At 38.3% G+C, this 17,772-nt stretch overlaps 1 protein-coding gene across 1 annotated transcript in view; it reads left to right on the top strand.

Annotated features, from left to right (window-relative positions):
* The window catches only part of TENM1 (teneurin transmembrane protein 1), a 670,347-nt gene that overhangs the window by 386,257 nt on the left and 266,318 nt on the right, over positions 1 to 17,772 (top strand). Inside the window, exons 9-12 of the mRNA XM_055565537.1 lie at positions 309 to 519; positions 5,935 to 6,036; positions 7,455 to 7,649; positions 11,309 to 11,509. Of these exons, the coding sequence (XP_055421512.1) occupies positions 309 to 519; positions 5,935 to 6,036; positions 7,455 to 7,649; positions 11,309 to 11,509 (709 nt within the window). The remainder of the gene's footprint in view (positions 1 to 308; positions 520 to 5,934; positions 6,037 to 7,454; positions 7,650 to 11,308; positions 11,510 to 17,772) is intronic.

The raw sequence follows: 17,772 nt of genomic DNA, 5'->3' as shown, positions 1-17,772 counted from the left end.
CAGATACTTTTTGTAAAATATCAAGATTCTCTTGCATAATACCAAATAATTCTTCTATATCTTGCTTAATTATTTTTAATACTCTAAAACTGAAGGGTTGGTAACATTTATAAATATCATGGAGGGTTATTTTGTTTTCAGAATTAATAATATGCTTTGGGGTTTAGATGTACTTAAGAATGAATCGCTTCTTTTCCCACTCTGCCCACTTCCAGGGCAAAGAAGTATGAAGTATAAGTGATGTGAGAGATGTTTATTAGTCTAGAGGTAAAAGTCGTGGCTCATATCTGTGTTTGCATTTGTTCCAGTTTGATTTTGTAAAGCTAATGGATGGAAAACAACTGGTCAAACAGGACTCCAGGAGCTCTGATGATACCCAGCATTCTCCTCGGAACCTAATCTTAACCTCACTGCAGGAAACAGGTTTCATAGAATATATGGACCAAGGGCCTTGGTATCTGGCATTTTACAATGATGGAAAAAAGATGGAACAAGTATTTGTGTTAACTACAGCAATTGGTAAGCTGCCTTGGCTGTGATTTTGAATCGACAGCATAGCCCCAGAAAGACACAGTGATGAAAGCGATACAGATGTTATTGAAGCTTATTGCTCATTCTGTCTTAAAGTCATTACTCAGGATACATCACAATGAGACAGGTTTACATTGCTGTTGTCAGTACTGTTGTTTAAATGCAGATTAAGATTTTTAAAATGCTCCATTATTTGCGGCTATTTTAGGATACCTGCCATGCTCCTTTTTATATGTTTTCAACAGGAATAATACCCTGGATAACACTATTACTGAGACTACATAGATGAAAACCTTCATGAAGAAGGGAAATAAGCAAGAGAAGCCCTGTTAATTCAAGTTCTATTAAAAAAGAAAAAGCAAATAAATACCTTTTTGAAATGGAAAACCTAGCATCAATCCAGTTCTTCTTTAGAACAACTGATTCTGGAAACATTAAGATTGCAAAATATAACCTAAGCATAGAGAAGAGTCTTAAGGATAATAACTTGGGTCATTCAGAGTTCTTTCTTTAGAACTGTTTAGTTTAAAAATCATCACAATGACTCGTTCACTGTGCTCAGAGCCTATTAAAGAATATTCTTTTCAGTACAATGTCTACACACACTCTTACTCATTTTCACCCTAGTTAATCAGAGACAGCTCACTCTTGTCATTTTGGGGGGTGAAGTCATTCCCATTTATATAACCCTTTGTATGAATAAAGCTGAGCTCTTTAGCAAATTTAGAGCCCTAAGAGTATACAACTCATAGACACAGTATTTTACTGTGTGAATTTTCCTGAAACACGTGTCTTTTAAAAGAAGGGAAAATATTTTACAGCTGTCAGTTTTCTATACAACTCTCACCACTTTATCCTTTAGTTAACCTGTTCTACCATATGTTTAGGATATCGTGTTGATTGTTAATAGATATACCATCTGCTCTTTATAACAATTATATTCTTTATAACAATTATATTCTATTTTTACTTGATGCTGAAGACCTTTTGTCAGTATAAAATGGTATTCCAGCCACAGATTATCAAAAACTTGCCTCTAAAGTAATCAGAAAGGCAATAAAAATGCACCAATGATTTTTGCCCTTAGAGAGAAACTCCACTGATCTTACATCTTCAAAAGACAAAATGTTTGTTAAATTAGAAATATATATATATATATATATATATTTTTTTTTTTTTTTAAGTCATGACACTGTTTTGCTTCTCAGAGATTCAGTGGGGGCAAATTCAACAATTGCATCTTTCATGATATTTGTCCACCAAGACTCAGTTTTGATAATGCAAACTAATCAGATATGAGAGATTGAGTTTCTCCTAAGAAATCAGAGCAATTAGAAGACTTAAAATATTTGTGAAGAGGATTTTCTCTCTTCCTGTTATCCTTACCCCTAAGTTCAAGTTAAAACACTAACCAAGCTATTAACCTTTCAAAAATCAATAGACCCAGAAACATGCTTGGAGTTTTTTTCATGTCCCTTAATTCCTTTCCCAAAGAACCTAACCTTTGAGATATAATTTCCTATTATCCAGAGATTAAGCTCTTAGTTTCATATGCAACAACATATTTGCTTCTTCCTTACACAAGTCTGTTTCTTATTTCTCCTACAATTTCACTTAAAGAGAATTCAAATAAATTTGCCAAAATGTCAAAGGTATATAAATTATTTACTCTAAATGCTCCCCATTATTTTTATGTTTTTGTAATCATTAAAAGAGGATAATATATTTGTTCCTTTGTCTATTATGTGGTAATATTATAATCAGTTGGATTGATCTTAACTATATTTGGTCTGGAGAAGGCAATGGCACCCCACTCCAGTACTCTTGCCTGGAAAATCCCATGGACGGAGGAGCCTGGTGGGCTGCAGTCCATGGGGTCGCTAAGAGTCGGACACGACTGAGTGACTTCACTTTCACGCATTGGAGAAGGAAATGGCAACCCACTCCCGTGTTCTTGCCTGGAGAATCCCAGGGACAGGGGAGCCTGGTGGGCTGCCGTCTATGGGGTCGCAAAGAGTCAGACATGACTGAAGCGACTTAGCAGCATATTTGGTCTGCTCATAGGAATCAAAACAGCATAATAACCATTTATTAAGTGACTAATATAGGCGAGCAACTAGCCTGTATTACTATATGTTATTTTCTAGTTTCATAGACAAAGTTATGAATAAGCCAAAGTCTTCACCAACCAGCTCAATAACATAATATACACCATTAATGGAGTGCCGTTCTGCCCCAAGTACTCTACATTCAGTTATCTTGTTTGATTCTCATCACAAGCCTAGCATAGGTATGCTGCTGCTGCTGCTAAGTCGCTTCAGTCGTGTCTGACTCTGCAACCCCATAGACGGCAGCCCACCAGGCTTCCCCATCCCTGGGATTCTCCAGGCGAGAGTACTGGAGTGGGTTGCCATTGCCTTCTCCAGCATAGGTATAGTGGTACTTATATTACAAATAAGAAATCAGAGATTTGGGATGAGTAAAGAAGTCTCACAGCCAGCAAATGGCAAAATTGATATTGGAGACACTCAATATCTCTGATTCCAAACCCCTGCTCTTTAGAACATGCTCATTCCATAGGATTAATTCATTAGGTTTGGTTTCTCCCATGAGAAAATCTGCCAGAAGCAAAACCCATCATCAGCGCAGATGCAGATTCAAAAGCTCTAGCATAAGAACAGGGTTTTAATCATAGAACTTTAAAATAATTCTCAACTCTAATGAACTGGTGTCTAGGAAGTGATTCTGGAGTAAGATTTAAAAGACAGAAGACAAACTTCCTGGAGGCCATTATAAATAGAAAAGCACATTCTTTTTTATCACTATCTATTTATGTGTTTCTGCTGTAGCCATCCTCTTCTGGAGTCCCAGGCTATCCCAGTGTCTCTTTGATACCAGTGGAGGTGGCAGCTTCCGAAACCTCCTCCATTGCCTTCTCTTCTCATTTGCATTGCAGGTGTTAAGCTCTGTGCAGCATTATGGGCCTCGGGACAATTCTTAGATAGTCAATAAGACAGAGGGATTTTTATTTATTTTGATAGCAAATTTTATTAAACATTTTCTCTCTCCAGTAGCTACATTCCCACAAGGCTCCTTCCATGAAGCTGTCAATAGGACCTGGTATGAAATTAAATTCAAGTATATTTACCTTTGAAATTTTCCTCTATAGCCTCCTATTAACCATGCAGGGCAGGGAAAATCCAAATGTAGATTTAAGAATGGCCACTTCTTTTTGGTACAAGAAAGCAAAACAAGAAAAGAGATAATAATTGTCCCATCTCTGAATGAAAAGAAATTAGACTCTTTGTGCCTTTTTGTAATGATCTTTTAAATAAAGGAATGATTTTCTGAAAATAACTAATGTTTTAATGAGTTATAAAGTGGTTAGCTCATTGTCAAGTGTTACATTCCTGCCAGCCCAGTTTTCAGCAAATGCCATGTGTCAGTTCTTTTTTTTTTTTTTTTTTTTTTTTTTTTATGACTGAGGAAGTAGAAAAGACAAAATAAAATTGGACATGTGTCAGTTCTTATCCAGTTCAGTTTTCTAGCACAGGGATCAGAGAACAGACCATTGTAAACTTGCAAAAAGGAATCTGATGTGTTCATATAGATGTCAGAAGAATAATCTCCTCTTTGTAGATAGGATAGCCATCCACATGGCCACTGGATTCATTCTCAGCTTCCTAAGGATCCCCTAAATGGACTAGATACCACGTTTTTCCTCTTGCTTTTCTTCTGCCCAAGGCAGAATTCCAAGTCTAGATTAGAATTCCTCGAACCATGGAAGTTTGCTCTTTGAAGCACTGGTTCTCAATGCTTTAATTCAGTCTTCACCTGCAGGGTCACTTGAGGTATTTTTTAGAATGTAGATTACTGGGCTGCATCCTCAGAGATGGGGGGCCTCCCAAGTTGTGCTAGAGGTAAAGAATCCTCCTGCCAATGCAGGAGACACAAGAGATGCAGGTTCGATTCCTGGGTCAGGAAGATCCCCTGGAGTAAAAAATGGCAACCCACTCCAGTGTTCTTGCCTGGAAATTTTCATGAGCAGAGGAGCCTGGCAGGCTACAGTCGTTGGGGCTGCAGAGTTGGACACCACTGAGCAACTGAGCATGACTAATATTCTCAGAGATAGATTCAATAAATCTGGTGTGAAGGTCGGGTATCTGCATTTTAAGTACTTCAGGTGATCCTCCTGATGTAGGTGGTCAAAAGGCCACAATTGAAGAACTGCTATTTCTCAACTCTAATTGTAAATTCTCAGAGTTCAGTGGAAGACAGCAAGACTACTTAACTAGAATATTTCCTTCTGATTGCAAATAGCTTATCCAAGTATAACTAGATGAAGTAGATGATTTGGATTGAAAAGAAAAAACTGGTACCTATGAGAAGTATGAGTGTAATGGGCCAGAACATAAAAGTCAGAATCCAGGACTGCTAAGTTATAGAAAATGTATGGAAAAAAGTCATGAAAAGGTGGGGTTTTTTTTAAACTGCAGGAGTAAAGTATACATATCATAATAGGCCGTGGACTTGGAATTTGATGCTGTTACACTCAAATAAAATTTTAAACTAAAAACAGTTTTCAATATCATTGTCAGAGATTGATTTTTATAAAACTTTATAACTCTTCAATTAAGTTACTTAGCACAAGATTGGTCAAAGTTCTGTTGTATTGAAGATACTATGTTACCAGAACTATGTACGGGCACCTTCAAAGCCTTCTCAATTCCCCCTGAAACCTATTCTTCTCTAAGAATAGATTGAAGGGAAATTAGTGGCAAAGAACTGATAGGCATTTACAGCCAAGAAAGCATTTCTCAACAAAATGCTTAGGTTCTAATGCTTTTCATGGTGGTGAGTTTAATATGAACACTTACTTTAAAAGCTTTCCATTGTCACTTATTAGTGAAAATAAAATACTGATTATCATATTTAAGCCGTCAAGATAGTAGATTAAACATTTTAAGGTGCTAGAGAAGACATTTTTCTTTGCTACCACCTAAATTTAAAAAATAAACAATAGACTTCCTTTTCTGGGTTATATTTTAAAGCCCTTTTTGCTTTTGAGAAATGACCTATAATCCTAGTACATTTTTCGTTTTATCATGAATGTCTTTTAAGAATACAGCTCATCTAGACCCTTGATGCATTTTAGAGGTGAGGTTGGTTTTTAGTCCCACTCTTGAATAGCCAATTCAGCAAATCCAGGGTGCTTTAAATAATTTGGTACTGTGACCTCTTACAGAAATCTTTGGCATCTGACTTTAGACAGTAAGTGCTTTGTAGACAGCAGAGGGCAAAGATTGTTATAGGCCCAGGGTTTTTGCCATTTAGAAAAAAATAAAGACTCTACAGCCTATAGGTTTGTTCTTTTTTTTTTCTTCTTTTTCTCTCTATTAATAGAAATAATGGATGACTGTTCGACAAATTGCAATGGAAATGGAGAATGTATCTCTGGCCATTGTCACTGCTTCCCAGGATTCCTTGGCCCTGACTGTGCTAGAGGTAAGGTTGCCCTGTTATACTGATTGATTAGGGAACTTGATGTCATTTGAGAACTTAGAATTAGTAACAATAGGAAGAGGAGGAGGGATAGGAGTGATAGTAGCAGAGTAGCAACACCCCCGATGGTCTCTACCGAAAGTTGAGCACTTGCTCTGCCAGGCACCATTCTAAACACTTTGTGGTACTTTTAATTCATATATTGTATAATAATCCTATGATATAGATCTATTATCCCGGTTTAACGGGCAAAGAAATAACATCAGAGAAGTCAAATCACTTAACTAAGGTTATCTAACCACTGAGATACCTGGATCCTCTGAAACCAACTACTCCATGATATTGGATTGGCCAAAAAGTTAATTCAGGTTTTTCCATAGCATCTTATGGAAAAGCTCAAGCAAACCTTTTGGCCAACTCAGTACTTCTATTCCCTTCATAAACTCATTTATAATGGAGGAACTTTGGGTAACCACTTATACAAACTAGGGTAAACTGGAAGAGGTGGACAGTCACTAGCTAGCTGAGTAGCTTATAAAGGAAAGACTGGCAAGGCAGAAGTTCAAGTTTCAAACTTTACTGAACCAGACTTGCCCATAGTTTAATTCTTGAAAAGCTGTGGGTAAATCATGCTGGGTTTTCCCCACAGGCTTACAGTTATTATCAATACTTTAGAGATGCTTTCTGCTTGTTCACAATGTGTTCTTAAAGTTCTCAGTCTGCTAATGCTTTCATCTCAGGTTTCTCAGCCACTCAGTTTCTTTAGATTAAATTCTATTCAGCAGAGAATTCAATAGCACTTGCTCGATTCCCAGTTCTCCAATAGATCTTAAGGAGGGTAGGGGGTAGAAGCAGAGGTTATGGCTGGTATGGAAAAAAATGAATAAGACGAGATATAGGCCCTGCCCTCAGGGAGGTCCATATTTTTTTTAATAAGAAGACAAAGAATAACAGAGCAGAGTGAATGTTCCAATGAAGGTCTGCACAGCTGGAATAGGCACAGACATCTGTCCAGTACCAATCTCTAAATGCCCAACTTTTGAAAGATAACACTCTATAATAGGAATACCTCCCTCCTAGTTCTATGAATTTTATCTGCCTGAGGAAGAAACCCCAAAAGAGAGAAAAATCCTAACTTATAATAATGATGATGGTGATGATGATAGTTGTTTAAGAGTATCAAAAGCAAGTGCTTGAAATAATTTCTTCACTCAGGGTGTTTTTATAATTTATCTTTCCCCCAATCCCATAAGAGGAAAATTCTGTTTGTAATCATGAACATGTGCCGATTTAATAAAGGCTAAGCCAGAAATAGTACAATTTTTTTGCCAGAAATATTATATGAGAATCGATAGAGAATTACTCTTTGGAGATTTTACAAGCATTATGAGAACATTACAAGTTCATTTGCCAACCTTCAGATTCGTGCCCTGTGCTGTGTGGTGGGAATGGAGAATATGAAAAAGGACACTGTGTCTGCCGAAATGGCTGGAAGGGGCCAGAGTGCGACGTTCCAGAAGAGCAATGCATTGATCCAACGTGCTTTGGCCACGGCACCTGCATCATGGGAGTTTGCATCTGTGTGCCAGGATACAAAGGAGAAATATGCGAGGAAGGTCAGAGCCCTGTGTTAATATATTGCTTCAGGCTTTTCACTCACTGAATGGTCCAAGGTGTCATTCTGTGTTTCTAGAAGAGACATAAGTGGTCTTTGCAAACCATAAATGCACAACATGTCTACTTAATACATGGAGCAATGGGAGTTCATGTCTCTTCTGACAGCCTCTAATAATAACATGAGGCCATACCTCTGACCCTTACAGAGCAGTAGTAGAAAATGCCATACGCCCCCCTCATTTTAACACTGTTTTATGATGAAAATTTCCATCATGATTATTTTAGGTGTTAATTTATATGCTTTCGTTATTACAGAGTGCACTAGGCTACATCTTTCTCTAAAGCACATAATAAAAACAATATTATTGTGCACATTTGGAACCATTTCATAAATGTTTTCTTTGGGAGTGATTTGTAATTACCATTATTATTATTGCTTTATATTATTTATTTTTATATACCTCATGCTGAAACTTGACCTCCCTGCCTAAGGAAGTAGACTTACCACTAATGAGTTTCAAGACAATGCCTTTATATTAAAATTCACCCCAAAGGAGCATTTACACATACATGCACAATAATTTTATCATTTACAAAACATACTTTGAAACAGCAGTAGTTTTATCATTTAAAGAAGACACATTGGAAAATAAGTTTGCTAGTAATCAGACCTTTTTCATGCCACATTCCTCAAATAAGACTGATTTCAGAAATAATATTAAACCATTACCATGGGAGATGGTCTCATCACAACTGTTGTTCAGGAAATAGATTGCTGAAAATGCACTATAATTGCTTTTTAAAGATGGCTCATTAAGACTATTACACAGCATTTTAAAGGGTTTAATCTCATTCTGCTCCATGAGCAAACAAGAGTTTAGCTTTCCACCTTCCATTAGCCATAGTAGAATTTTGGTGTGAAGATTGTATCTGTTCCAATATGAATGTCATTGGGCCTTGACAAGGCAGTAAAGTTCCTGACTTACTTTTAGAAGCTGTTTTTATGGGGATCCATCAGCAATCATGATATTTAAGCTATACATTCAGATGCTATATAGATACACACATGTTTTCACCCCCCAAAAAAATGGTGTCTATTACAACATCTACAATCTGCCCTGAAAAACGTTTAACCTAAGTTAGACCATTCTAATTTAAATTTTGTAAATAGTTGAAAAAGGACTTGGCTACAGTTTGCCTTGTAGGCCACAAAGAAAATTCATAGACTAAGCAAGATAGCAAGGAGTACCACATTTAAAGGTAGAAACTTTCCAAATACAATCTTTTTTTAATAAAAAATGTTTTAAGTCAGATTTCACAAACAGGAACTCACAGCCTGAATGGGCGCATGGGTGGATTTTGTTTCACTAAGTGGTGGTGGTGGTGTTTTCATTGTTGTTTAATGTGATGTATTTTGCAAAATTTAAAATAGAGAAGTATCGTATAAAAATCTCTATTTCTGGCCTCTCTTGAGCAACAAAAATATCTGGTGACCCTGAGCCCACATTCCTACATGGTAGCAATGATTGGAGCCAATTAACAGCAACTTGGGCTTCCCTAGTAGCTCAGGCAATAAAGAATCCACCGGCAATGCAGGAGACCTGGGTTCAATCCCTTGGTCGGGAAGATCCCCTGTGGAGGAGGAAATGGCAAACCACTCCAGTATTCTTGCCTAGAGAATCCCATGGACAGATGAACCAGGCAGGCTCTACAGTCCATTGGGTTGCAAAGAGTCAGATATGACTCAGCAACCAACACACAGACACACACACACAGCAGCAGCAGCTTCCTTTAAACCGGACACTTATTCCCAGCACACCCTGCTTTCTTATATCCAGCCCACCTCATTCATGTATGCAACCCACCTGGTCCCTGCAGCCAAATGACTTTGTGCCTCTGACTTAAGTATGACTTACCTAGTCATTGAAGGTGGTGGTCTAAAAAAAATAATAAACCTATATTAAGGTAAATACTATTTTATTTATTAAAATTGTTATATTTTGATGCAACAAAATTACCTCCTTTTGAAATAATATTGAACACTAAAGAACCTGCCTGCCAATGCAGGAGACATAAGAGACTTGGGTTTGATCCCTGGGTTGGGAAGATTCCCTGAAGGAGGGCATGTCAACCCACTCTAGTATTCTTACCTGGAGAATCCCTATGGACAGGGGAGCCTAGTGGGCTACAGTCCATAGGGTCGCAAAGAGTCGGACACAACTGAAGTGACTGATTGCGCGCACACACACACACACACACACACACACACAGACTTTTCCTTTCCCTCCAGATAACAAATAGATCAAATTAGATGTACCTTCTGGTGTTTATTTGCTGATTAGCTCAGGTATTAAAGCATTGTGCTAATGACCCTGAGATCATGGGCTAATAATAATGGCAATAACACTAATTATAAAATGCTTAGTTAGACTTAACTCTATTCCATGGCACATTTGTTGTTGCTGTTTAGTCACTAAGTTGTGTCCAACTCTTTGCAGCCTTATGGACTGTAGCCCTTGAGGCTCCTCTGTCCATGGGATTTTCCAGGCAAGAATATTGGAGTGGGTTGCCATTTTCTCCTCCAGGGGATCTTCCCTGACCCGGGGATGGAACCCATATCTCCTGCATTGCAGGCAGATTCTTTATCACTGAGCCACCTGGGAAGCCCATTCCATGGCACATGCTACACACTAAAACTAGGCCAGTCTTGCAAATGATGGCAGATCGTATCAGTCTGTTTCCATTGCTAGAAAAGTAATTCAAAGCGTACATCCTCATAATGGTTAGGTTATTTTGGTCTCATCTTATTTGTATGGGAAGATCAGAATTTGGACCTGAACTTTCCTGTTACTTGTGGGGTGGTCACTCAGTTAAAAGCACAAAATAATTTTCCCCAAGGCAAGCATAGAAATCTACTTGTGAAATAGTTTGGAGTATTTGTTAGAATGTGTCCAAAAATTTCCAGACTTCACAGAATCAGAGTCAAATATAATTGAGTCTGTGATATTCTAAAGCATTGAAAACTATGTCACAGTGTCCTGGTAGAAAGAGAATCCGCGAGGCAAAGAATTTTTAAATTGTGTTTAAAATGTTGCATTTTCAGTGCTTCTTAGGAATAAATGAGAGATTATAAGAAATTACTTATATTATATGATTCCATGAAACAGCAGTCACCTCAGCCAATACCTTAAATAATCCAAACTTAAATATATATAAAAATTCCTCTAGACACATCGAATAAAAGCCATTTCTGGGAGCTATGATTCCAATTTCAGAAGACAGAGAATGACTTACCAAAAATTCTAGATTTTTTTTTTTTTTTTTTTTGCAAAGCTGAGGAATCCCTACTGAAGGCTCATTCTGGTCCACCCACCCACTTGTGTGGGAGCGCTACATGCTGCTGTTAATTTCATAGAACGTATCTGTGGTTTCCTTCTTCTACATTTAGATTGCAACCTTTATGGTAGCCTACCATGTTTTTAAGTGTTGATAATATTCTGGTTCAAACACAGCATTTACGTAAGTCATTTTATTGCCTAATGAAAATAGCGTAAATAATGTAATATTGGAAAATCAATGTATCTCAGTGTCCTGGCCACACCTGTTCACTTTCGACCTTCCCCCCGACCCCCGCCTTTTTTTTTTTTCTGGCCTTCAGAGGACTGCTTAGACCCCATGTGTTCTGGCCATGGCATCTGTGTAAAAGGAGAATGTCACTGTTCTACTGGTTGGGGAGGAGTCAACTGTGAAACGCCACTTCCAATATGTCAGGAGCAGTGCTCAGGACATGGGACTTTTCTGCTGGACACTGGCACGTGCAGCTGCGATCCCAAGTGGACAGGGGCTGACTGCTCAACAGGTACATCCGAGTCTAATTCTTCACCCCCTCCCCTCACTCCTGAGTTCTTACTGGTCTTTCCTTAAGGTAATATTTCTTAAAGTCAGATCTGTATGCCTTCATAAGGGGCCTCCACATGTTTTCTAGGCTTGTATTTTACTGAGTTTTCATATACAACACACCACTGGGCTTTTCATCGCATTTTTCATTGTCATAGTTCTGTAGTTGAACCTCTGTCTTCATTTTGCACTCTCCTGTAGTTATTCCATCCATTCTGAAGTCTGTTATGATCAATTCTCTATAGATTATTTCAGATCTATGTCTTACTTCACTCAGGATGACAATCCCTAGGTCCATCCATGTTGCTACAAATGGTATCATTTTATTCTTTTCTATGGCTGAGTAGCATTCCATTGTATATATGTGCATCTTCTTTGTCCATTCTTCTGTCGATGAACATCTAGGTTGCCTCCATATCTTGACTATTGTAAACAGTGCTGCAATGAACATTGGGGTTCATGTATCTTTTCAAGTTAGAGTTTTCTCTGGATATATGCCTAGGAGTGGGATTGCTAGATCATATGGTAACTCTAGTTTTAGTGTTTTAAAGAATCTTATTCTGTTTTACATAATGGCTGTGCCAATTTACATTCCCCCCAACAGTGTAGGAGGGTTCCCTTTTCTGACTTTGGAAACATCTTAACACTTGAATGAACACTAAAAAAATGATTATATGTTTATCAGGTAGATTTGAGAGCCAAGAATATTCCAGGCAGAAGGAATAATTTAAACTAAGAAATGTGAATCCAAATATTCCATTTGGCGAATTGCTAGTCATTGGGTGTGGCTGCACCTAGGAATCCAGAAGATATAACTGGAGAGATGGGCAGGGATGAGAACACAGGGAGTTTTGTGTGCACGCCATGCTAAGGAACTTGACACAGTAAGAAGCTACTGCGCAGTTTATAACAGATTGCGTTTTAGGTTGAGGTTAGGAAACAGGACATGGTTACTATATAAGTGCTGCTGGAGGCAGGAATTATCACTAACTATGATTTCTACCTTGGGAGACTAGGTGACTGGTAACAAGTCTTAGTTGCAGCCTGTGAAAAGTAGTTCCCTGACCAGGAATCGAACTCGAGCCTCCTGCATTGGGAACACGAAGTCTTAGCCACTGGACCACCAGAGAAGTCGGCCTAAAATATTCTATAAACAGATTTTCCTTGAGCACTTACTGTGGCCCATGTGCTAACTCTCGGGATACATCAGTGAGGAATACATGATTCCTGCACTACTGAAACTTGTAGTCTGGCTGGAGGAGATCAACAATGAAGAAGAGCTATACAAGTCTTTGAAACAAGAGGAAAGTGAGAGCTAGTGAGGTTAAATTATTTTTCCAAGGTCATAGAGCTGGCTGATTGCAAACCTGAAGGTTGTTTGCAGGACTGTTGATTTCATCCCACATCTAGCATTTCTTTTCAGCCTCCACCCTCACCCCCACCAAAGGAAGAGTTAGACAAGGAGCAGGGACTCAGATGAATAGATTAGCTTATGGAAAAGGGAACATTGGAGGAGATGAACGGCATCAAATATCAACTGCATTCTTGTCCAGATATAACATGGATTGAAGGTAGACTAAATTAGAATGGGGGCTTCCCTGATAGCTCAATTGGTAAAGAATCCGCTTGCAATGCAGGAAACCCAGGTTTGATCCCTGGGTTGGGAAGATCCCCTAGAGAAGGGAAAGGCTACCCACTCCAGTATTCTGGACTGGAGAATTCCATGGACTATATAGTCCATGGAATTGTAAAAAGTCAGACACAACTGAGCAATTTCCACTTTCACTTTCAAAAGTGGACTAAAGCCACATCCATCCATTCTGAATGCAATAGAAAAAGAACACTAGAAGCACCTCTTGGTCAGAGAAGCAAAAGGGTGAATAGGTATGACCCCAAACTCTGCAGTCTCTCAGGCAAAAGCCTTCATAATAAAACTACCAACTTGAAAAATAGGAACAGGAAATGCTTTCTGACTCTCCGGTGTCATGGTAGGAATAGTCCTTCTGTGATTTTTAAGCTCCATAAAGGTTGTTCCCACAGAGCATATTTAACCATCGAGATGATCTCACTGTGCAGACTTTTAATTGAGTATGCTCAGTACAGGAAGCAATTTAACATCTGATTCTTATAATGGATCATGTCATTTCAAAGGTGGATATGCTCTTTGCCATTGATCATTCTCTTCCTCTAAGCACATGAAGCTTAGCTGTTAGCATGTTAACAGTGTTGCTCTGATACCAAGGGGACTGCAGTGAATGGTTTACTGATTATTTTCAGTCTGTTTTCTAGGTACACTGAGTATTGTTAGCGGCACTGAATGGATACTTGATATAGGGTTCTTTCACCTGGAGGTCTCATGGTACTTCACAAAGGTTAACTCATTAGTCTTTAAAAAACACCTCAAGGGGAATACAACAGAAGCTTGTTATAACATAGTTTAGATTTGGATATACTGCAGGTCAAATCATGCTCCCTTAAAATAGAGCTCCTTGCCATGAAATCTCAGTAATACATTTAGCCCTATACTGAAGATACCGGCTGCAGCTTTGAAGATCAGCATTGTAAAACACATCTACTACATGTCTTTCATAAAATCTGGCTTCTCCTGGTCTCATAGTCTCTGAGGGGGAGCATAAAAGCAGAATTTAGAGCTTTGTACTCCTTTCTTCTTGATGAAACTTCCTGTGAGCCACTCTGTCTATTGTTATTCTCAGATAACAGACTGTGAAATTTATGGAAGATAAGCATCCAAAAAGAGAGGACAGTTTCTGTCCTTTCTACCATCATCCCCTCTCATTATCCTGGATCTTAGAACTGGATTAATCAGCTAGAGAGATGGAACATTAGGTCCTGAAGTATTCCTGAACTATGGACCATAGCCTGCCAGGCTGCTTTGTCCATGAAATTTTTTAGGCAAGAATACTGGAGTGGGTTGCCATGCCCTCCTCCAGGGGATCTTCCCAACTCAAGGGTCGAACCCCTGAGTCTCCTGCATTTTCTGCATTGGCAGGCAGATTCTTTACCACTGAGCCACCTGGGAAGCTGTGTGTGTGTGTGTGTGTGTGTGTGTGTGTGTGTGTGTGTACACAGTTGCTATATAACAGGAATCATCTGTAGTTCTGGGTGAAGATTCCATAAGGCTTTGTTGTAAGGATATTTATTTTCAGGCTATCCTATGACATGTGGCCATTTTGCCCATTGGAGAGATGACACTGTGTGTGTGCTTGTGCTCATGTGTGCTTGTGTGTGTATTCACAACATAGTGATTTTGAGTAACTCATTTAACTTTTTTTGAGTCTCAGCTGCTTCATTTTTGAAATAGTAGAAGATGAGCTAAGTGGCTCTTAAGGCCCTTTTCAACACTGAGATCTATGGTTCTTTAGCCTGTATATTGAGCTGCTGACACTGATTATCAATGGTTTGTGGATACAGTTCATAAACTCTCAACTCCATATTGTTTATGGTAAGAAAATATTAATTGCAAATAGCTTTGTTTATGTTATAATGAAATTCACACTTTGATATATAGACCATTTTGTTTGAGAATCTACCTCTATTCGTAGAGATACACATGTACACACACACATAAACATGTGTGTGTATAACAATGTCTTGTTATGTTTTTAAGTGTTCCCTAATGGATGGTGATATGCATCTACTAATAAAACAGATAATTAGAGGAGGAAGTTGTAAAAGGCTCATATAATTATAATTGCTAGAAAAACTTTCCTTGATTATACAAGTATCATATGCTTTTAGAACATTATTCGTTTTCCCCTTTATTGAAAGTGCCAATAATCAAAAGGTTTTCATCTGATTCTACATATCTATCACATATAATGCATCACTTTCCTGCAATTTCCAGGTATTGAGTAGGCCATTTGAAATGATTAGTGTACACTGTATTTTTCCTATAGATATTACAGTAACAGCAGGGTTGTACATGCCATTTGATAAAGAAGCTTTGTTCAAAACAGAATGTACATGCTATGGGCACAACTGTATAGTCATTCATCATGCCACTGAAGAGAAAAATCCACTCATATATAAAGTAACTGAAATTAAGTATCTTCAATAGAAAAGAGATAATCAGTGTACCCAGATTAGGAACCTAGGATTGCAGATAATCTTGTCTATTCAGTTTGGGATACACACCTGAATTTCTTAAGAGCTATAGCTGAGTTCACAAAAGAAAAGTCTCTACTAGTTATCAAACAATGTTAATATAATGAACAAATTTCATGGACTAAAAAGCTCAAATATAGACAATCAGTCACTGAAACACGATGGGAGGTTTTATATTGCTTTTTAGCATACAGGGACAAAAAGGCTTATGACTAATTCCTATGTAGGCTTAATTATTTTTAACTTGCAAAGTACGACAACCTCTGATCAAGTTTATTTTAAAGTCATTTTTTTCTATTCTGGAAGAAATAAAGGGTAAACCTTAAGGTGACTCTGGTTTGATTGATTTAATAAAATAAACCCCTGCTTGAAACATAGTGGCTACACCATTAACACCACAGTGAGGTAGAAACATTAACTGTAGATTTGCGGAATCTGTCAGTGCAGTTCATTGGTGGCACTAGAAATACAACCCCAAAAGCATCCTTAATAGAATTCAAGTCAGATTAAGACTGTAAGAATCCACAAAAATATTTTTTGGGAGGCAGATATGAAATGGAAAAAAAAAATCATACTATTATCATGATTTCCTAGCAATACATCCTACTCAGAGATGGTTTGACACCCCCTAAGTTTTTTGTCTTGAGTGAAAATAGAAATCAAACCCCCCCAAATTCTCAGATTCAAAAATACCTTATCTTTATCAAAGAGAGTCCGTTTAATAGCCATCAAATCTTATGATGTGATTTAAAGCACATCAAATATCAAATGTTTTCAAAATATATCTTTTACATTTTGTTCTGAGGCGATAAAAACCATACCTTTTCTGCCATCATTAGCAGACTGCAATGCAAAAATCCAGTGAAACTTTTGACAATTTGACAAGTTTGAACAATGAGGTAAATTTGCAGCTCCCTCTCTGTAAATCTGAGCTAACTCCGCTGACTGTTCCAGGACATTAAAGCTTTAAAATTGTTTTTCGAACCAGGGACATATATATAAGGTGGCAACTGTGAGGTAAGAAAATGTAATTAAGTAAACCTGAGTGTGAGGAGGCATGCTTATTTACATGGCTCAAGTACAGTTAATAATAAGGAGTGCATTTGGAAAGACCAATAGGAGCATCAAAGGAACCAGGAAGATTTTGTACTGCACCATTAAATGCATTTCTCATTCACCCAAACTTTTTCTGAATTACAAGTTCATTTTCTGTTTGGCATTTTTCTCAATTCATGTTCATCTGCATGAAATGAAATAGACCCAGAAAAGGGTATAATCTAAAAGATGTGTTTGGCCCTGTAGGTGAGATCCTGCAGGAAAGGTGGCCACCTGGGTGCTCCCCTCCACAGTCTGGCCTGCTGCCTGCTTCTCTGACATGGGGGGTGGGGGTTGGTCTGAGCGGGGGGGGGGGGGGGGGGGCAGGAAGGTAGAAAGGGTCTCTAGTAGAGATGGTTGAGAGAGACTTCGAAGGAAGCCAGAATTCAGTTGTGCAAAATCAGTGGCCAAGACATGGAGAAGGATCAGAATAAGTTGTTCCAATCCTGTACAAAATCAAATTATTAGAGATATTAAAGAGCACTCCCTCATAAACTCTCATACATCTCATACATATAAACTCTCACACTCCCTCATACATCTTCCCCCCCCATAAAGTGAAAGATACTTTCATTCCTATAAGAAAAACATCCTGCATTTATCCATTGGTTTTCATTTTTTCTCCAAATGCTGACATAGCCATTTTCTTCATTTCATTATTTTTTTTAATAAAGCCTTATTTTTCAATCATGTACTTACTTTTATTTTTGACTGCATGGGTTGGTACTTGGGATCTTTCGTTACAGGGCACAGACTCTCTAGTTAGGGTGTGCTGGGCTCAGTAGTTGTGGCGTGTGGACCCAGCCACCCCCACAGCATGTGGAATCTCAGTTCCCCCACCAGGGATCAAACCCACATCCCCAGCATTGGAAAGGGGATTCTTAAGCACTGGACCACCAGCGAAGTCCCCCCATTCATTATTATGGCCATAATCCGGGGTCATTATTAGAGTGTGGATTGCATATTGAGCTTTGATAATAAAAACTATCTCTAGAACCTGTCCAG

Source organism: Bubalus kerabau, chromosome X (genome assembly GCF_029407905.1).
Source record: "Bubalus kerabau isolate K-KA32 ecotype Philippines breed swamp buffalo chromosome X, PCC_UOA_SB_1v2, whole genome shotgun sequence".
In the NCBI taxonomy this organism is placed as follows: domain Eukaryota; kingdom Metazoa; phylum Chordata; class Mammalia; order Artiodactyla; family Bovidae; genus Bubalus; species Bubalus kerabau.
This window is presented reverse-complemented; position numbering and strand designations above follow the sequence as displayed.